Source organism: Rhodnius prolixus, unplaced genomic scaffold, assembly GCF_049639745.1.
Source record: "Rhodnius prolixus isolate KJV_2025 unplaced genomic scaffold, Rpr scaffold_38, whole genome shotgun sequence".
Lineage (NCBI taxonomy): Eukaryota > Metazoa > Arthropoda > Insecta > Hemiptera > Reduviidae > Rhodnius > Rhodnius prolixus.
The window spans coordinates 57,643-80,273 of record NW_027411598.1 but is presented as its reverse complement, the minus strand read 5'-3'; the positions used below and the strand labels follow the sequence as shown (position 1 = coordinate 80,273).

The 22,631-nt window shown below is 31.4% G+C and overlaps 1 protein-coding gene across 3 annotated transcripts in view; it reads right to left on the bottom strand.

The window, feature by feature from the left end:
* LOC141452088 (long-chain fatty acid transport protein 4-like) overlaps nt 1-12,084 on the bottom strand; it is a 39,497-nt gene extending 27,413 nt beyond the window's left edge. For 2 of the 3 annotated variants that reach the window (XM_074123927.1, XM_074123924.1), the window contains exon 1: nt 11,874-12,071. Coding sequence is in view for 2 of the 3 variants with exons in the window: in XM_074123924.1 (XP_073980025.1) it covers nt 11,874-11,875 (2 nt within the window). In the remaining variant the exon portion in view is untranslated. Of the gene's footprint in view, nt 1-11,873 lie in introns of all 3 variants that reach the window. The other variant, XM_074123923.1, reaches the window with a different exon arrangement.
* Nucleotides 12,085-22,631: the final 10,547 nt, after the last annotated feature.

Below are 22,631 nucleotides of genomic sequence, written 5' to 3'. Positions count from 1 at the left end.
CTAATACGTGGTTCACAATGGGAAATATAAAACGGCCATCATTTTACAGAATTTCATGACCCAAAAAATTTTCGACCCTTTATATCTTCTACCTTTTTAGATCTGCGCACAAAATAACTATAGTTTATAATTGAGAAAAACAAAGTGTATAAGAGAACAAAATTCCATATCAATACGTGGTTCACAGTAATAGATATAGAACGGCCATAATTTTACAGAACTTCATGACCCAAAAAATTTTCAACCCTTTATATCTTCTACCTTTTTAGATCAGTGCACTAAATAACTATAGTTTATAATTGAGAAAAACAAAGTGTACAAGAGAACAAAATTCCATACTAATACGTGGTTCACAATGGGAAATATAGAACGGCCATAATTTTACAGAATTTCATGACCCAAAAAATTTTCGACCCTTTATATCTTCTACCTTTTTAGATCTGCGCACAAAATAACTATAATTATAATTGAGAAAAACAAAGTGTATAAGAGAACAAAATTCCATATCAATACGTGGTTCACAGTGGGAGACATAGAACGTCCATAATTTTACAGAATTTCATGACCCAAAAAATTTTCAACCCTTCATATCTTCTTCCTTTTTAGATTTGTGCACAAAATAACTATAGCTTATAATTGTGAAAAACAAAGTGTATAAGTGAACAAAATTCCTTATCAATACGTGGTTAACAGTCAGAGATATAGAAGGGCCACAATTTTACAGAATTTCATGACCCAAAAAATTTTCAACCCTTTATATCTTCTAAAATTATAGATCTGTGCACAAAATAACTATAGATAATAATTGAGAAAAACAAAGTGTACAAGAGAACAAAATTCCATACTAATACGTGGTTCACAGTAAGAGATATAGAACGGCCATAATTTTACAGAATTTCATGACCCAAAAAATTTTAAACCCTTTATATCTTCTACCATTTTAGATCAGTGCACAAAATAACTATAGTTTATCATTGAGAAAAACAAAGTGTATAAGAGAACAAAATTCCATATCAATACGTGGTTCACAGTAAGAGATATAGAACGGCCATAATTTTACAGAATTTCATGACCCAAAAAATTTTCAACCCTTTATTTCTTCTACCTTTTTAGATCAGTGCACTAAAAAACTATAGTTTATAATTGAGAAAAACAAAGTGTACAAGAGAACAAAATTCCATACTAATACGTGGTTCACAATGGGAAATATAGAACGGCCATAATTTTACAGAATTTCATGACCCAAAAAATTTTCGACCCTTTATATCTTCTACCTTTTTAGATCTGCGCACAAAATAACTATAATTATAATTGAGAAAAACAAAGTGTATAAGAGAACAAAATTCCATACCAATACGTGGTTCACAGTGGGAGATATAGAACGTCCATAATTTTACAGAATTTCATGACCCAAAAAATTTTCAACCCTTCATATCTTCTTCCTTTTTAGATCTGTGCACAAAATAACTATAGCTTATAATTGTGAAAAACAAAGTGTATAAGTGAACAAAATTCCATATCAATACGTGGTTAACAGTCGGAGATATAGAAGGGCCACAATTTTACAGAATTTCATGACCCAAAAAATTTTCAACCCTTTATATCTTCTAAAATTATAGATCTGTGCACAAAATAACTATAGATAATAATTGAGAAAAACAAAGTGTACAAGAGAACAAAATTCCATACTAATACGTGGTTCACAGTAAGAGATATAGAACGGCCATAATTTTACAGAATTTCATGACCCAAAAAATTTTAAACCCTTCATATCTTCTACCTTTTTAGATCAGTGCACTAAATAACTATAGTTTATAATTGAGAAAAACAAAGTGTACAAGAGAACAAAATTCCATACTAATACGTGGTTCACAATGAGAAATATAGAACGGCCATAATTTTACAGAATTTCATGACTAAAAAAATTTTCAACCCTTTATATCTTCTTCCTTTTTAGATCTGCGCACAAAATAACTATAGCTTATAATTCTTAATAACAAAGTGTATAAGTGAACAAAATTCCATATCAATACGTGGTTCACAGTCGGAGATATAGAAGGGCCACAATTTTACAGAATTTCATGACCCAAAAAATTTTCAACCCTTTATATCTTCTAAAATTATAGATCTGTGCACAAAATAACTATAGATTATAATTGAGAAAAACAAAGTGTACAAGAGAACAAAATTCCATACTAATACGTGGTTTACAGTAGGAAATAAAGAACGGCCATAATTTTACAGAATTTCATGACCCAAAAAATATTCGACCCTTTATATCTTCTATTTTTTTAGATCTGTGCACAAAATAACTATAGTTTATAATTGAGAAAAACAAAGTGTATAAGAGAAGAAAATTCCATATCAATACGTGGTTCACAGTAAGAGATATAGAAAGGCCATAATTTTACAGAATTTCATGACCTAAAAAATTTTTAACCCTTTATATCTTCTACCTTTTTAGATCTGTGAAAAAAATAACAATTGTTTATAATTGAAAAAACAAAGTGTATAAGAGAACAAAATTCCATACTAATACGTGGTTCACAGTAGGAAATATAGAACGGCCATAATTTTACAGAATTTCATGACCCAAAAAATATTCGACCATTTATATCTTCTACCTTTTTAGATCTGCGCACAAAATAACTATAATTATAATTGAGAAAAACAAAGTGTATAAGAGAACAAAATTCCATACCAATACGTGGTTCACAGTGGGAGATATAGAACGTCCATAATTTTACAGAATTTCATGACCCAAAAAATTTTCAACCCTTCATATCTTCTTCCTTTTTAGATCTGTGCACAAAATAACTATAGCTTATAATTGTGAAAAACAAAGTGTATAAGTGAACAAAATTCCATATCAATACGTGGTTAACAGTCGGAGATATAGAAGGGCCACAATTTTACAGAATTTCATGACCCAAAAAATTTTCAACCCTTTATATCTTCTAAAATTATAGATCTGTGCACAAAATAACTATAGATAATAATTGAGAAAAACAAAGTGTACAAGAGAACAAAATTCCATACTAATACGTGGTTCACAGTAAGAGATATAGAACGGCCATAATTTTACAGAATTTCATGACCCAAAAAATTTTAAACCCTTCATATCTTCTACCTTTTTAGATCAGTGCACTAAATAACTATAGTTTATAATTGAGAAAAACAAAGTGTACAAGAGAACAAAATTCCATACTAATACGTGGTTCACAATGAGAAATATAGAACGGCCATAATTTTACAGAATTTCATGACTAAAAAAATTTTCAACCCTTTATATCTTCTTCCTTTTTAGATCTGCGCACAAAATAACTATAGCTTATAATTCTTAATAACAAAGTGTATAAGTGAACAAAATTCCATATCAATACGTGGTTCACAGTCGGAGATATAGAAGGGCCACAATTTTACAGAATTTCATGACCCAAAAAATTTTCAACCCTTTATATCTTCTAAAATTATAGATCTGTGCACAAAATAACTATAGATTATAATTGAGAAAAACAAAGTGTACAAGAGAACAAAATTCCATACTAATACGTGGTTTACAGTAGGAAATAAAGAACGGCCATAATTTTACAGAATTTCATGACCCAAAAAATATTCGACCCTTTATATCTTCTATTTTTTTAGATCTGTGCACAAAATAACTATAGTTTATAATTGAGAAAAACAAAGTGTATAAGAGAAGAAAATTCCATATCAATACGTGGTTCACAGTAAGAGATATAGAAAGGCCATAATTTTACAGAATTTCATGACCTAAAAAATTTTTAACCCTTTATATCTTCTACCTTTTTAGATCTGTGAAAAAAATAACAATTGTTTATAATTGAAAAAACAAAGTGTATAAGAGAACAAAATTCCATACTAATACGTGGTTCACAGTAGGAAATATAGAACGGCCATAATTTTACAGAATTTCATGACCCAAAAAATATTCGACCATTTATATCTTCTACCTTTTTAGATCAGTGCACTAAATAACTATAGATTATAATTGAGAAAAACAAAGTGTACAAGAGAAAAAAATTCCATACTAATACGTGGTTTACAGTAGGAAATATAGAACGGCCATAATTTTACAGAATTTCTTGACCCAAAAAATATTCGACCCTTTATATCTTCTACCTTTTTAGATCTGTGCACAAAATAACAATAGTTTATAATTGAGAAAAACAAAGTGTACAAGAGAACAAAATTCCATACTAATACGTGGTTCACAGTAGGAAATATAGAACGGCCATAATTTTACAGAATTTCATGACCCAAAAAATATTCGACCCTTTATATCTTCTACCTTTTTAGATCTGTGCACAAAATAACTATAGTTTATAAATGAGAAAAACAAAGTGTATAAGAGAACAAAATTCCATATCAATACCTGGTTCACAGTAAGAGATATAGAACTGCCATAATTTTACAGAATTTCATGACCAAAAAAATTTTCAAACCTTTATATCTTCTACCTTTTTAGATCAGTGCACTAAATAACTATAGTTTATCATTGAGAAAAACAAATTGTACAAAAGAACAAAATTCCATACTAATACGTGGTTCACAATGGGAAATATAAAACGGCCATCATTTTACAGAATTTCATGACCCAAAAAATTTTCGACCCTTTATATCTTCTACCTTTTTAGATCTGCGCACAAAATAACTATAGTTTATAATTGAGAAAAACAAAGTGTATAAGAGAACAAAATTCCATATCAATACGTGGTTCACAGTAATAGATATAGAACGGCCATAATTTTACAGAACTTCATGACCCAAAAAATTTTCAACCCTTTATATCTTCTACCTTTTTAGATCAGTGCACTAAATAACTATAGTTTATAATTGAGAAAAACAAAGTGTACAAGAGAACAAAATTCCATACTAATACGTGGTTCACAATGGGAAATATAGAACGGCCATAATTTTACAGAATTTCATGACCCAAAAAATTTTCGACCCTTTATATCTTCTACCTTTTTAGATCTGCGCACAAAATAACTATAATTATAATTGAGAAAAACAAAGTGTATAAGAGAACAAAATTCCATATCAATACGTGGTTCACAGTGGGAGACATAGAACGTCCATAATTTTACAGAATTTCATGACCCAAAAAATTTTCAACCCTTCATATCTTCTTCCTTTTTAGATTTGTGCACAAAATAACTATAGCTTATAATTGTGAAAAACAAAGTGTATAAGTGAACAAAATTCCTTATCAATACGTGGTTAACAGTCAGAGATATAGAAGGGCCACAATTTTACAGAATTTCATGACCCAAAAAATTTTCAACCCTTTATATCTTCTAAAATTATAGATCTGTGCACAAAATAACTATAGATAATAATTGAGAAAAACAAAGTGTACAAGAGAACAAAATTCCATACTAATACGTGGTTCACAGTAAGAGATATAGAACGGCCATAATTTTACAGAATTTCATGACCCAAAAAATTTTAAACCCTTTATATCTTCTACCATTTTAGATCAGTGCACAAAATAACTATAGTTTATCATTGAGAAAAACAAAGTGTATAAGAGAACAAAATTCCATATCAATACGTGGTTCACAGTAAGAGATATAGAACGGCCATAATTTTACAGAATTTCATGACCCAAAAAATTTTCAACCCTTTATTTCTTCTACCTTTTTAGATCAGTGCACTAAAAAACTATAGTTTATAATTGAGAAAAACAAAGTGTACAAGAGAACAAAATTCCATACTAATACGTGGTTCACAATGGGAAATATAGAACGGCCATAATTTTACAGAATTTCATGACCCAAAAAATTTTCGACCCTTTATATCTTCTACCTTTTTAGATCTGCGCACAAAATAACTATAATTATAATTGAGAAAAACAAAGTGTATAAGAGAACAAAATTCCATACCAATACGTGGTTCACAGTGGGAGATATAGAACGTCCATAATTTTACAGAATTTCATGACCCAAAAAATTTTCAACCCTTCATATCTTCTTCCTTTTTAGATCTGTGCACAAAATAACTATAGCTTATAATTGTGAAAAACAAAGTGTATAAGTGAACAAAATTCCATATCAATACGTGGTTAACAGTCGGAGATATAGAAGGGCCACAATTTTACAGAATTTCATGACCCAAAAAATTTTCAACCCTTTATATCTTCTAAAATTATAGATCTGTGCACAAAATAACTATAGATAATAATTGAGAAAAACAAAGTGTACAAGAGAACAAAATTCCATACTAATACGTGGTTCACAGTAAGAGATATAGAACGGCCATAATTTTACAGAATTTCATGACCCAAAAAATTTTAAACCCTTCATATCTTCTACCTTTTTAGATCAGTGCACTAAATAACTATAGTTTATAATTGAGAAAAACAAAGTGTACAAGAGAACAAAATTCCATACTAATACGTGGTTCACAATGAGAAATATAGAACGGCCATAATTTTACAGAATTTCATGACTAAAAAAATTTTCAACCCTTTATATCTTCTTCCTTTTTAGATCTGCGCACAAAATAACTATAGCTTATAATTCTTAATAACAAAGTGTATAAGTGAACAAAATTCCATATCAATACGTGGTTCACAGTCGGAGATATAGAAGGGCCACAATTTTACAGAATTTCATGACCCAAAAAATTTTCAACCCTTTATATCTTCTAAAATTATAGATCTGTGCACAAAATAACTATAGATTATAATTGAGAAAAACAAAGTGTACAAGAGAACAAAATTCCATACTAATACGTGGTTTACAGTAGGAAATAAAGAACGGCCATAATTTTACAGAATTTCATGACCCAAAAAATATTCGACCCTTTATATCTTCTATTTTTTTAGATCTGTGCACAAAATAACTATAGTTTATAATTGAGAAAAACAAAGTGTATAAGAGAAGAAAATTCCATATCAATACGTGGTTCACAGTAAGAGATATAGAAAGGCCATAATTTTACAGAATTTCATGACCTAAAAAATTTTTAACCCTTTATATCTTCTACCTTTTTAGATCTGTGAAAAAAATAACAATTGTTTATAATTGAAAAAACAAAGTGTATAAGAGAACAAAATTCCATACTAATACGTGGTTCACAGTAGGAAATATAGAACGGCCATAATTTTACAGAATTTCATGACCCAAAAAATATTCGACCATTTATATCTTCTACCTTTTTAGATCAGTGCACTAAATAACTATAGTTTATAATTGAGAAAAACAAAGTGTATAAGAGAACAAAATTCCATATCAATACGTGGTTCCCAGTAAGAGATATAGAACGGCCATAATTTTACAGAATTTCATGACTAAAAAAATTTTCAACCCTTTATATCTTCTTTCTTTTTAGATCTGTGCACAAAATAACTATAGCTTATAATTGTTAATAACAAAGTGTATAAGTGAACAAAATTCCATATCAATACGTGGTTCACAGTCGGAGATATAGAAGGGCCACAATTTTACAGAATTTCATGACCCAAAAAATTTTCAACCCTTCATATCTTCTTCCTTTTTAGATCTGTGCACAAAATAACTATAGCTTATAATTGTGAAAAACAAAGTGTATAAGTGAACAAAATTCCATATCAATACGTGGTTAACAGTCGGAGATATAGAAGGGCCACAATTTTACAGAATTTCATGACCCAAAAAATTTTCAACCCTTTATATCTTCTAAAATTATAGATCTGTGCACAAAATAACTATAGATAATAATTGAGAAAAACAAAGTGTACAAGAGAACAAAATTCCATACTAATACGTGGTTCACAGTAGGAAATATAGAACGGCCATAATTTTACAGAATTTCATGACCCAAAAAATATTCGACCCTTTATATCTTCTATCTTTTTAGATCTGTGCACAAAATAACTATATCTTATAATTGTGAAAAACAAAGTGTATAAGTGAACAAAATTCCATATCAATACGTGGTTAACAGTCGGAGATATAGAAGGGCCACAATTTTACAGAATTTCATGACCCAAAAAATTTTCAACCCTTTATATCTTCTAAAATTATAGATCTGTGCACAAAATAACTATAGATAATAATTGAGAAAAACAAAGTGTACAAGAGAACAAAATTCCATACTAATACGTGGTTCACAGTAGGAAATATAGAACGGCCATAATTTTACAGAATTTCATGACCCAAAAAATATTCGACCCTTTATATCTTCTATCTTTTTAGATCTGTGCACAAAATAACTATAATTATAATTGAGAAAAACAAAGTGTATAAGAGAACAAAATTCCATACCAATACGTGGTTTACAGTGGGAGATATAGAACGTCCATAATTTTACAGAATTTCATGACCCAAAAAATTTTCAACCCTTCATATCTTCTTCCTTTTTAGATCTGTGCACAAAATAACTATAGCTTATAATTGTGAAAAACAAAGTGTATAAGTGAACAAAATTGTATATCAATACGTGGTTAACAGTCGGAGATATAGAAGGGCCACAATTTTACAGAATTTCATGACTAAAAAAATTTTCAACCCTTTATATCTTCTACCTTTTTAGATCTGTGCACAAAATAACTATAGTTTATAATTGAGAAAAACAAAGTGTATAAGAGAACAAAATTCCATATCAATACGTGGTTCACAGTGGGAGATATAGAACGGCCACAATTTTACAGTATTTCATGACCCAAAAAATTTTCAACCCTTTATATCTTCTAAAATTATAGATCTGCGCACAAAATAACTATAGTTTATAATTGAGAAAAACAAAGTGTACAAGAGAACAAAATTCCATACCAATACGTGGTTCACAGTGGGAGACATAGAACGGCCATAATTTTACAGAATTTCATGACCCAAAAATTTTTTACCCTTTATATCTTCTACCTTTTTAGATCTGTGCACAAAATAACTATAGTTTATAATTGAGAAAAACAAAGTGTATAAGAGAACAAAATTCCATATCATTACGTTGTTCACAGTGGGAGATATAGAACTGCCACAATTTTACATAATTTCATGACCCAAAAAATTTTCAATCCTTTATATCTTCTACCTTTTTAGATCAGTGCACTAAATAACTATAGTTTATAATTGAGAAAAACAAAGTGTACAAGAGAACAAAATTCCATACTAATACGTGGTTCACAATGGGAAATATAGAACGGCCATAATTTTATAGAATTTCATGACCCAAAAAATTTTCGACCCTTTATATCTTCTACCTTTTTAGATCTGCGCGCAAAATAACTATAGTTTATAATTGAGAAAAACAAAGTGTATAAGAGAACAAAATTCCATATCAATACGTGGTTCACAGTAAGAGATATAGAACGGCCACAATTTTACAGAATTTCATGACCCAAAAAATTTAAAAGTGGTAAACATGGTTAAATGTGAGAGTAAGGTGGTCCTATCTAAGTGTAGTGAGTGGTAAACATGGTTAAATGTGAGTGTAAGGTGGTCCTATGAAAGTCTTGAGAGTCACCAACATGGTATAGATGAGACACCAGTCTGGTAGAATGAAGGTGCCAAGTTTGGGAAAGGTGATAATATTGATAGAGAAGAGGCACCAGCTAGGCGGAATAAAGATGCATTGGTCCGATTCTGGTTTAACCATTGGCAATGTTTGGTTTTAAAAATTTAATCTCTCATATTTTGATTAAATTAAAAAATTTAATCGTCCAAAGTGATGAAAACTAAATTTGGAATTTAATTCGATCAATTAAAATTCTGATTATTTAATTTTAATTTTTAGTTATGATTAAAAATTTTAAATGATTAAATTGCGATTAAATTAAAAGTGAATTTAATTTTAATCAACTAAATTTGGCCGATTAAATTTTTTAATTTTAATCATGATTAAAATTAAATTTCGGTTTAATTCAATTGTTTTTTAATTGATTAAATTTTTGCCCAACTCTGGTTACCAATAATTAACAATAAATAGATTTTTGTTAAAATAAATGAATGTATAGGATAAAATATATATAACTAAATTGTAATTGTCATTTCATTCTATTTGTGCGGCTTTTTCTCAATGAAAATGTGGTCACTTTACAATAGGGCATTGTTGGTTTTAGGATAGAATTGAGTATGTAGTTTCTTTCTAGTTTGGTGAAGTGTTGCCGCAGAATTGAAAAAAATAGACTTTACTTTATTGAATGCCAGTTTCTCTGTGTTGGCGAAGTATTTTGAGGCGTGGAAATATTTACCATTAGAAGTAATAGGCACACCTAGGTAATGAAAGAGATGAAGAATTTGAATAGGCTTTGGTGAAAAGGTAATATTAGGGAATTTCTTTTTACGAGTACTGTTTGAAAAATGTATGATTTTAGTTTTACTTGCATTAAGAGTGAGGTCTTTTAAACAAGAGTACTGTTGGAGTATGAGCAAGTGAATAAGAGAATTTGGAAAAAGAAGTATGTGATGTGCGTAAGGTATTAAGATGATCTGATTGTTGCGGTATATTGAAGAGAGGTAGCGCGTTTAGACTTGTAAAACTGTATCATATCGGAAGTAAATAGATTAATTAAAGGGAAGAGGAGATAGAAATAAGTTTTGATTTAGAGTTTGTATTAGATAAATTAAAGGATTATTTGAAAGAATTGGGAAGAGTATTAATATTAATGAAATGATTTGAGAGGAGTTTGGGTGTTGGCCAGTAGTGATGGGCTATTTGAGCGGACTCGTTGCAGTGGTACGAGTTGATTGGAATGCCTATTTTAAAAAAAAGTGATTCCGCCCCGTTGCAAAAAATTGAGGTAAATTAAAATGAAAATGAGGCAGGAAGGATTAAACATAAGAAGAAATGTGACGGAATTTAGTAAAATATATGATTAAAAGTTAGGTTTGCCATTTAATAAGAAAAGTATATTTCTTGAAGACACATTAAGTACTATCCCTAATTTGCAATTGCTGTGATAAATATAAAATGAAGAAGGTAAGAGAAAAATAGGCTACTGAAATATAAATTAAAGCAATGCACTTTTGTGATTATCTAGCTTGACTGGAGTTAACTTGCTTCAATTGAAGAGGATTGAAGATAGAGAAAGGGAAATGGGTAGGAAATTATTGCATAGAAATTGTAACTGTTGATAAAATAACGAGGTAACGAGGACTGACTCCTCCTGCATACTAGATCATTCTGTGTTTATATTTTATTTGAAATTGTTGGTATTTTATAAGAGTAATGGAGAAAAAGAAAGAAATTTGAAAAATTAAAATGATGTTAAGAAAGCGTTATAATGTTTTTTGTATTGAAATGAAAGGAATATTTAAGTAAAAAATATTTCCAATCGATGAATGTTTGTGAAATAGATGAAGTGTGGGAGGGATGGTGAAAATGAGTGTAATAGGGGGGGGGCAATTAATATAAAACAAAGTGTTTGACCAGTCCAATTTTAATTTAGTCAAAGAAGGATCAGGGTGGGGGACACCACCAACACTTGAAATACCCTTAGAAAAAATATAATTAATGTTTATTCAACAATTAAGGAATAAATGACAACGTTTACAATGCACTTAACAAAAGGAATAAAGTCTATATTACAATTAAAGAATAAATGACAACTTACAATGCACTTAACAAAATGAATAAATTCTATATTTAATTCTTTCTTAATTACTAGACACGGTATTGGGGATAATTATTCAAGGAACAATTAATATAACGACCGAGTTCTGACTCTCTTTTAGCGCTAATACCAGGCACGGTATTGGAAAGGTTACAGTTTTGACAATGCATTAAATGTACAGGGCTGTGCACAGGGAATTCTCTAGTTACAAATACCATACAGGTATCCTGGCATAAATTATTATTGGAATCATCAGAACCCCAGACTGGGGTGGCAAGTAATTTTCTCTTAATAATGAATGTACAAGACTTACATACATGACAGATTCAGAAGGTACAATAAATAATAACAATATGGCCATTAAAGTCCAATTCTTAAAAGACAATCTCTCCTCATTAGCATTTGCACATGTTCCTCCGGCGGAAGGACGCCATCAATTTGGCGGACCGACGCACAGCACACAAGGTCAGTCAGCACTTACGTCTCTGTTGAGGTGCCCAAGGGCAACTGAACTTCTGCCTTGCACTGGTCACCATCCTCACCACGTCCAAAGAACCAATGCTGCCAACGGACAATTGTCGCTCAAAGAAAATTCTGGTCAAGGTGGGCCGCAACTCCTTGCAAAGATCCAACAGATGGGATACTGCAGTAAATAAAGCAATTAGGTAATACTACATTTTGGCTGAGTGTTACTTTGACCGTCTCACAGACAGACATTGTACAGGTTTAAAGTTAGGCCAATGAAGATAAGAATAAGAGTGTCCAGCGTTAAGTTAAAGATTAAGCACACAGCTTTTTCTTTTTGTAAAATAATAAGATAATATTTTTAAAGCTTGATATTGAATTGTTAGTAAATTTATTTATCATTTTACTTGAAGGGTTATAATTTTTTTATGGGAATAATTTGCTACCCATTTGCGTTTCTCTTTTAACTGCAGTGTTGCAGTGGTGAAGCTAGATAATGACTAAACTGCATTGCTTTAATTTTTATAACTGATTAGTGTATTTTTGTGTTACGTTGTTAATTTTATATTTATCAGAGCAATTGGAAATTAGGGATAGTTTTTTTACACACTGGGAAAGGTAACTAACTTTTAATGATATATTTTAATAAATTGCGTGACATTTTTACTAATGAGTGAACGAGTTGTTGGAATCGATTCTAACCCTGGAAGTGATTCAAATCCAACGATTCCAAAGGCGGACTCGTTCTGGCCAGCTGTCCAGGAGAGCGACAAGAATTGGTGGGGCTGTTGTGTTATGCGTTGCGTGGGATGGGTAGGAGTTATAAGGGAGACAAGTGTGAGTTGGTGGAGGGAATGAGCATGGGGGTAGGTAAAGTGGGGGTTGCGCAGTGCGCATGCGCGAATCCCCTCTATATAAAAGGGTGCACTGTAGAGTAGTGATGGGCAGAACGAGTCCGCGTTTGGAGTCGTTGGATTTGAATCGGTTCCAGGGTTGGAATCGATTCCAACAACTCGTTCACTGATTCCAGTCTGTACTTACCCTATGCATTAGTACAAATGTCACGCATTGTAATTAAATAAATCATTAAAAGTTAGCTTTTCCAGTTAATAACAAAACTATATTTCTTTAACACACATTAAGTAGTTCCCTAATTTCCAATTGATCTGATAAATATAAAATTAACAACGTAACCAAATATTAACAAAAATAGGCTAGTCAAATATAAAAATTAAAGCAACTGCAGTTTTGTCGTTATCTAGCTTGACCACCGGAGTTAACTTGATTCAAGAAGAAAAACGCAAATGGGTAGGAAATTATTCCCATAAAAAAAAAATTATAACCCTTCAAACAAAATGATAATTACTCATAAAGAAAGAAATATTTATTTACTATGAATTAATATCAAGCTTTTAAAATAGCTTATTATTTTACAAAAAGAAAAAGCTGTGTGCCAAATCTTTAACTTAGCGGCTGGACGCTCTTTCTCTTATCTTCATTGGCGAAAGTTAAATCGTGTACATGTCATGACGACGATCAAAGTAATACTGAGCTAAAAAATAGTATTACCTAACTGGTTTACTTACTGCTGTATCCCTCCCACTCTATCACCTATTTCACAAACATTCGTCGATTGGAAGTAGGTTTTAGTTAAATATTTGTTTCATTTGAAAACAAAAAACATTATAACGCTTTCTCAAGATGTTTTTAAGTTTTAAAAATTTGTTTTTGTCCATTACTCTTGTAAAATACGAAGAATTTCAAATAAAATATAATGTACAAACACAAATGATCTAGAATGCAGGTGGAGTCAGTCGTCGTTGTCATGGTGATGGAACCGTTTAACGACTCCGGTTCCAGCTCCAGCATTTTCTATTGGCTAGATTCAGTGAACGAAAAAATGGAACGAGTCCGGTTTCAAAAGGATTTAAATCACTCCGGATTTGACTCCACCAATTCCAGTGGATTTAACCAATGAAATTGCTGGTGTTGGGCCGGAGTCGTTAAACGGTTCCATCACCATGACAACGACGACTGACTCCACCTGCACTCTAGATCATTCTGTGTTTGTATATTATATTTTATTCGAAATTCTTCGTATATTATAAGAGTAATGGACAAAAACAAATTTTTAAAAATTAAAAACATCTTGAAAAAGCGTTATAATGTTTTTTGTTTTCAAATGAAACGAATATTAAACTACAACCCATTTCCAATCGACGAATGTTTGTGAAGTAGGTGATAGAGTGGGAGGGATACAGCAGTAAGTAATCCAGTTAGGTAATACTATTTTTTAGCTCAGTATTACTTTGATCGTCGTCATTACATGTACACGAATTAACTTTCGCCAATGAAGATAAGAGAAAGAGCGTCCAGCCGCTAAGTTAAAGATTTGGCACACAGTATTTTCTATATGTAAAATAAAATATTAAATAATAAGTAAAGTAACTACAGCATTGCTTTTTAATTAATGAGATGGGTGTGCCTGGTGTTTCTTTGCAAGGTTCGCTATATTGGGTACGAAATTATTTTTCCTTCGACTCCCTGTCTTAGATCGACCCCTACTTTTGTTTAGAAATTAACAAAATAATAAAATGAATATTATTTTAGAATTGATATTCTAAAAAAACCTTCGAACTTATTTTATTCTTCAAGCATCAGTATTTAAGCTCGCCAGGTTTTGTATTTTGGTGTGGATTCCTCTTACAAGTTGGAATGTGTCAGTGAACTTCTACATAGTAGCCTTAAGTCAGTTTTATTTTAGTGTAAACGACTACAGTATTAATTATTTTCATTTTAATTTGCCTCAATTTTTTGGGGCGGGGCGGAATCACTTTTTTTTAAAATAGGGATTTGAATCAACTCGTTCCACCATCGGACTCGTTCCAGTGGAACGAGTCCGCTCTAATAGCCCATCACTACTGTAGAGAGCAGCTCATTCATTCAAGAACAGGAGTAACATCACACGAAGAAGAAGGAAAAAAAAGCAGCAACAGGAACACCTTTAGCCAGCAGTATCAAGTGAGAAGAGGCAAGGCTTGGAAGCAGATAGAAGAAAGGATGCACTGCTAGCTAGCAGATTTGAAGAAGCAAGCTGAGAGGCTGAAGAGGAGATATTGTCAGCCTAGCAAGTAGCTACGTTCACCAGCAATAAGATCAGTAACTACCAGCTAGGACAACAAAGGGTCCTTTTCAGGGCCAAGAATCCTTGCTGCGAAGTGGTAGGGTGATCAAATCATCCTAGTAAAGTGAAGTCAGTGTCGAACTTACTGTCCTTCACATCAAATTTGCCAACTAATTCTTCTTCTAATTTGTCATCTCAGTGCCGCACTTAGCGAAAAGATTGTAAAGATATTAGTTCTTTATAGTTGGGTTTAGTTCTTTTTAAATAGAGACCGCGAAAAAAAGTTGAATTTGAAAAAGCGCGGGAAATTGAGTTGGATAAGTAGCAACAAATTTTGTACTTGTAATACTTCTCCAAATTTGTCAACTCAGAGTCGCACTTGGTAACAAATGAAAATATTTCTTTAAGTTGGGTTTAGTTGTTTTAAAAAAAAAAAACACCAAAAAAAATAATTTGAAAAAGCGCGGGAAACTTGTTTCAATAAGAAACAAAAAAATTTTTATTGTAATTTTAAAAAAATGTGCGCAGCGCGCCCTGTAAAGGCGCATCCTGCTGCGCGGGCAAGGGAAAAAATAACTACAGATGGGAAAACTCCAAGTGGCTGTGGATCAACAGTCCAGGGCAGCTAATGTTACTAGCACGTTAGCTAGCCTGAACTCCTCACCACTTAGCACACGAGTCTTGGGCCCGAAGACAAGTGTGCCACTGGCCAGCGAGGAATTTACCCCACCTTTCACGTAAAGTTCCAAACTGCCTGTAGTTCACTTGGTCTACCACAGCCTCTAGAAACTGTGCCACACCAAACAACACAAGTCTCTGTTCATAAAGAACGGAAGACGTGTTTACAGGCCAGCAGGGAACTGCTCTCTGCTATTATCACTTGTCTGGTCAGCAACAAGCAACATATCTGTATAAAACAGACAGAAGCCCACATGCAAAACCACACAAGTGGACTAGCCCCTAACTCGAAGGCGTGCTGTGTCACCACAGCTTTGTTGAGGGGGATTCGCCGAGTCCGAAGGCCCAGCGAACATTTCAAAAATATCACCAGTAACTAGTACTGGGGTGTTACAGATGAGATGGTATTCCCACGCTGCGCCTTCGTCCAGGCGAATTTTAAGTCCCACGTTGCGCCATCATCCAGGCGAATCATGGCCAGCTAGCCTCTTCTCACTTGATTCTGCTGGCTAAGCTGTAAAATCCCACGTTGGCAGCTATACTGCTTGAGATGTGGATGGTTTAAAAATTCTTGAGTGACTGACCAGAGCGGTCAACTGGCCGTCTTATATAGGGCTCTATCTCAATTCCTATTGCCTACGTTCGTACAATACTTGTACTGCAGTAAAGTTCCCCCCCTTGACGCAGACGACTCCAGCGGCCACAACTGCAATCTCTATTTATTGAAAATTCCATATTTTAATTATTATTCAATAATTTCTTATTCCTTTTGTAATAAATGTTTTTTCTCTTTACTATTTCACATTGTAACAACATTTGACAATAATTCAAACCATAAATTTACTTATTTCAATATTTGCAAAATTGACAAGCTATGAGTTACGAACTCAGCCAATAGAAAGTTTGTCTACGTTATGGTCCGGCTGTTTTCTAATATACATTGGAAAATCTGCCTAAATTTGAAGTTTTCTTTTATTACGTGCGCTACTTGTTACTTCATTTACCGCGTACAGTGTTTCTAGCTTCCCTAGTTTAATGAACAAGTGGCTTTTTCAGGGCCACCTTCGTTTTGTTAGTATTGTGCAGTGATAGTGACACTTACCAGAGACAGGAAGCGCGCTAAATTTCCACTTTTATTGCACAGCGTGTGATGAAATTGGCGTCTAATGCAAGTGAGTTTATTTTAATTATTACGCTGTTATGACTTGATTTTAGTAGTTTCACATTATTTGAAATATCAATTTTCATGTCTTTAATGATTTTAGACGACATAATCATTGAAATATTTCTTTTTTTTTTTGCTATTTACGTGAAATTAGTAATTATTACAATCAATAAAGATGAATATTACGTTACTTTCTATTTATTTCATTTTTGCTGTGAAGACGAAAAAGTTTACATTAACAGCTAAAAGAATCCCCACATATCTGGCATTGTTAAGTAAGCTATTCTTACACCGGATCATACGAGAATCAAACGTATTTCATTAATGTATTTTATGGATTTTATACTTTTTAATTGTTCATTTTTATGTCTATTCATTCTTTTTAACTTAATACCATCCACTGATAATGAATTTAAGTGTTGTTTTCAATTGTATAAATTATTTAACTATTTCACTTTTTACTTTATCTCTTTTATTGAAATTGTCAATATTTAATACTTTTTTGCATTATTTATTTATTCTTTATTAATGAAAAGGATGAATAATTAAAAAGAAAAAGGTAGAAAAAGATCAATTATAACTTCACTTCTTGTACATGTATGGACATAGGGCCAGGTCATGCTTTCTATCGGATTTTGGTGGTACTGCACTGCAATTGTGAGATGTGAATGGAGCAATGAATAGATTTTTATTTTAAATTAAGGTCATTAATGTATTTCTATTACTTCTTTCATTTCTCAATAATAAATTATAAGTTATGAATGTATTTGTTTCAACAATTGTACTTTTGTTAATTGTTAATTGTATGAATTTCCATAGAAATTAAGATGCATACTCTTTAAACAAGTTTTACATTTAATTATTTATTTTGATACTTATTTCTTCTTTCTTTTTTTAATAAGAATAGTTTTGGTATAGATTATATTGCCAATTGTGCTTCTTAGTATTTATTTAAAATATCAGTTTTTTAAATTATTGCAGCACTTGACTGACTTTGATATTGAGGCTTTTTTAATGTTGCATTTTATTCATTTTAATACTTTCTGCAAGTTTTATTTATAATTAATTTCTTTTATTGCTCTTTAAAATTATTGGCTTGATTGATTTTTGTGCTAATTCAATAGTATTACTTGATCAATTTAACTGTTTTACGTCTTCCTTATTTCAATTGGTAATTGCGACTTGGTAATTAAAACTGTCCGGTAGGACAGTTGTATAAGGGTTGATCATCAAAAACTGCACGAAAAAGCGTAACGTTGAAAAACACTCAACTTTGACAATTTTTTTCTCTTTTTCTATAAAAGATAAAATTCCCAAATTTTCTTCATAATATAGGGCAAATCCTCCTTTATGACTGTAATTTTTTTGCAACAACCTAGATTTGATAGATTTTGAGAAAAAAGATGCTGAAAATGAGCAAAAACGGCATTTTCAAAAATTGTTTTTGTTCTCGTTCTTGTTCTTGTTGTTGTTGTTGTTGTTGTTGTTGTTGTTGTTACCTTTTTTGTAAACAACGTAGCGCCTAAACGCGTGAACCGATTTTCATGAATGAGGTATCATTCGATTCGAAATTTTATGTAGATGTGCCTTTTGGGGGTCTCGACGCTGTACATGGAATGGGAGAGGAGTTAGCCCCTTTTATATAAGGCCCCCTCCAAAATTATTATCATTAATTACTCTGTAAATCCTTAACAAAAACTTACAGTTTAAAAAGTTAAGTATAAGGGTTGATTAAACGCCAAAAGGTACACAAATCAGCGAGTACCCAACATTTCATTAATACTTCATTAATATTTAAGTAATTCTACTGCATTAATTTTCATTAATAAGTTATTTTTTAGAATTTATTAGATATCACAGACCCTTATGCTGGCCATTTTCGTCTACAAAATATATGTTCAAGTAGCACTGTAGATTGACTGTAATATCTAGTTATTTATAATAATCAAACTATTAATTACAGGTTAAAAAGAAAAACGTTATAAAAAATAAAATAAAAATATGAGGCTAAAAAATTCAAAACCTTGTTTAAAAAAATGCTTACACCAACTTACATCAATGATTTTGTTTATTTTATTTATTTATTTTTATTTCTTAAATAAAAATCGTCGGTTTAAGTTCATTCTTCGATTAAAGTAATTGTTATTGTATGAAGTAGTCAAACGTTTATTACAATAGGTAATAATTATCTGGCTTTATCTCAAATAATATAGTTTTCTTCAATTACATTCTCCATCTAGGTGTTCTTCCCACAATGTTGTATATATGTAATATAAAGTAAATAAGATATGCATATATTTAGGACAGCTAGTTATTCCAGTATTTTACTATAAGTAAAATTAGGGGGACTAAATTAAATTACAATAGAGAAATGAATAATTATTGTTTAATAATCTACTTGTTATTAACTGTGTGTTATTTGTGCTCACGAATATTTCGGTAAGACGAATTCAAGACAGTAGCCTACTCTAACTTTATTAAAACTGTCCGGTAGGACAGTTGTATAAGGGTTGATCATCAAAAACTGCACGAAAAAGCGTAACGTTGAAAAACACCCAACTTTGACAATTTTTTTCTCTTTTTCTATAAAAGATAAAATTCCCAAATTTTCTTTAAAATATAGGGCAAATCCTCCTTTATAACTGTAATTTTTTTGCAACAACCTAGATTTGATAGATATTGAGAAAAAAGATGCTCAAAATGAGCAAAAACGGCATTTTCAAAAAATGTTCTTGTTCTTGTTCTTCTTGTTCTTCTTCTTGTTGTTGTTGTTGTTACCTTTTTTGTAAACAACGTAGCGCCTAAACGCGTGAACCGATTTTCATGAATGAGATGTCATTCGATTTGGAATTTTATGTAGATGTGCCTTTTGGGGGTCGCGACGCTGCACATGGAATGGGAGAGGAGTTAGCCCCTTTTATGTAAGGCCCCCTCCAAAATTATTATCATTAATTACTCTGTAAATCTTAGCCCGATTTTGATAAAATTTGGTAGGATGACAGGGTTAGGGCTCCCCTACGTAACATTAAAGCGACGATCTGCTCTTACACTTGTTAAGGGGAAGTATAGCAATCGTTTCAAATTATCGAAAAGTAAACCGATTGTCATGAATAAAGTGTCATTCGAATCGAAATTTTGTACAGATTTGCACTTTAAAAGTCTCGACGCTGTGCCTCATAAGGAGGGGAGTTTGCCCCACCCAAGTAAGGCCCTTTCTAAAACTATTATTACCAATATTTCTATAACGGTTAGTCCGATTTTGATAAAATTTAGTAAGAAGAAGTGGTTAAAGCTCCTCTACTTGGCTGTGAAGTGCCATCATGCTCTTACACCTACTAAGAGGAAGTATTGCAATCGTTAAAATTTTCAATGAGTGAACCGATTTTCATCAATGAATTGTAGTTCGATTCAAAATCTTTGCCTCTTTGCCTTTTAGGGAGAAGTACTGTAATCGCAGTTTATTTTTCTTACTCCTCTTAAAGGGAAGTACTGAAATCGCAGTTTAATTTTGCTATTTACGTACAAATTACCTTCCTATTTTATTCAAAACGCTTTCTCAAAAAAATTGTTATTGAGGATGGTTTGGGGACCGCAACTATAATCATTCTTTAAAAAGATCTGTCCAGTGGTAGTAACTCCGACTTAACACCTTTTCAGGTTATAATGATAAAATTAAATTTATTATTCCCAATTTTAATAAAATCTGAAAAGCAGATATGTAACTTTGCAAAACATACAAAAAAGAAAATTTATCCAAAAGGTACAAAAATCTCCTTAACAAAAACTTACAGTTTAAAAAGTTAAGTATAAGGGTTGATTAAACGCCAAAAGGTACACAATACTAAGAGGAAGTATTGCAATCGTTAAAATTTTCAATGAGTGAACCGATTTTCATCAATGAATTGTAGTTCGATTCAAAATCTTTGCCTCTTTGCCTTTTAGGGAGAAGTACTGTAATCGCAGTTTAATTTTGCTATTTACGTACAAATTACCTTCCTATTTTATTCAAAACGCTTTCTCAAAAAAATTGTTATTGAGGATGGTTTGGGGACCGCAACTATAATCATTCTTTAAAAAGATCTGTCCAGTGGTAGTAACTCCGACTTAACACCTTTTCAGGTTATAATGATAAAATTAAATTTATTATTCCCAATTTTAATAAAATCTGAAAAGCAGATATGTAACTTTGCAAAACATACAAATAAGAAAATCTATCCAAAAGGTACAAAAATCTCTTTAACAAAAACTTACAGTTTAAAATGTTAAGTATAAGGGTTGATTAAACGCCAAAAGGTACACAAATCAGCAAGTACCCAACATTTCATTAATACTTCATTGATATTATTTTAAGTAATTTTACTACATTAATTTTCATTAATATTTTTTTGAATTTATTAGATGTCACAGACCCTTATGCTGGCCAGTTCATTCATTTTCTTTTTCTTTTATGATTTAAGTCGCGTCAACATCAAGGTTATTGGCGCCCGGAGCTTTTTTCAGTGCACTGCCGGCCTCCGGACAGTGTTCTCTCGTTACAGACAACTCTGTCCATCACCCGGACAGTGAGCTGTAAGAAGCTCTTAGAAAGAGAAAATCTAAGGGTCAGCAGCTGGATTCGAACCCGGAACCTCCACGTGGGAATCCAATATGCTAACCGCATAGCTAATCCCTTCCCTTTGTTCATTCATAATATTTTATTTTTTTGTTATAATTATGATAAAATGTACATTATATTTTCGTAATTAAATAGGTACTTTATTTTAGCTTTATTCCAAATTATTCTTCTGATTTATCTTTATTATGCTCTTTATTCTGAATAGTCACATATATCGTATGTATGTACATGCACGTTAAAGTAAAAAAAGACAAAGGCAGAGTCGGCTTCTATTTAAATTTGAATCACGGATTTAAAATAATATTTCAGTCTAGAATTCGTCTTTCCGAAGTATTTGTGAGCACAAATAACGCGTAGGTAATATATATATAAATTATTCAACAATAATTATTCATTTCTCAATTGTAATTTAATGTAGTCCCTCTAATTTTACTTATAGTAAAATACTGGAATAATTATGTTAGCTGTCATAAAAATATGCATATCTTATTTATCTTATTACAGTCAATCTAAGTTAAATGGTGTTCTACTTGAACAAATATTTTGTAGATTAAAATAGCCAGCATAAGGGTCTGTGACATCTAATAAATTCAAAAAAATATTAATGAAAATTAATGTAGTAAAATTACTTAAAATAATATCAATGAAGTATTAATGAAATGTTGGGTACTTGCTGATTTGTGTACCTTTTGGCGTTTAATCAACCCTTATACTTAACATTTTAAACTGTAAGTTTTTGTTAAAGAGATCTTTACTTTAACATGCATGTACGTATTTGTGATTTATCATAATTATAACAAAAAAATAATATAAATGAAGTGGCCAGCATAAGGGTCTGTGATATCTAATAAATTCTAAAAAATAACTTATTAATGAAAATTAATGCAGTAGAATTACTAAAATATTAATGAAATGTTGGGTACTCGCTGATTTGTGTACCTTTTGGCGTTTAATCAACCCTTATACTTAACATTTTAAACTGTAAGTTTTTGTTAAGGAGATTTTTGTACCTTTTGGATAGATT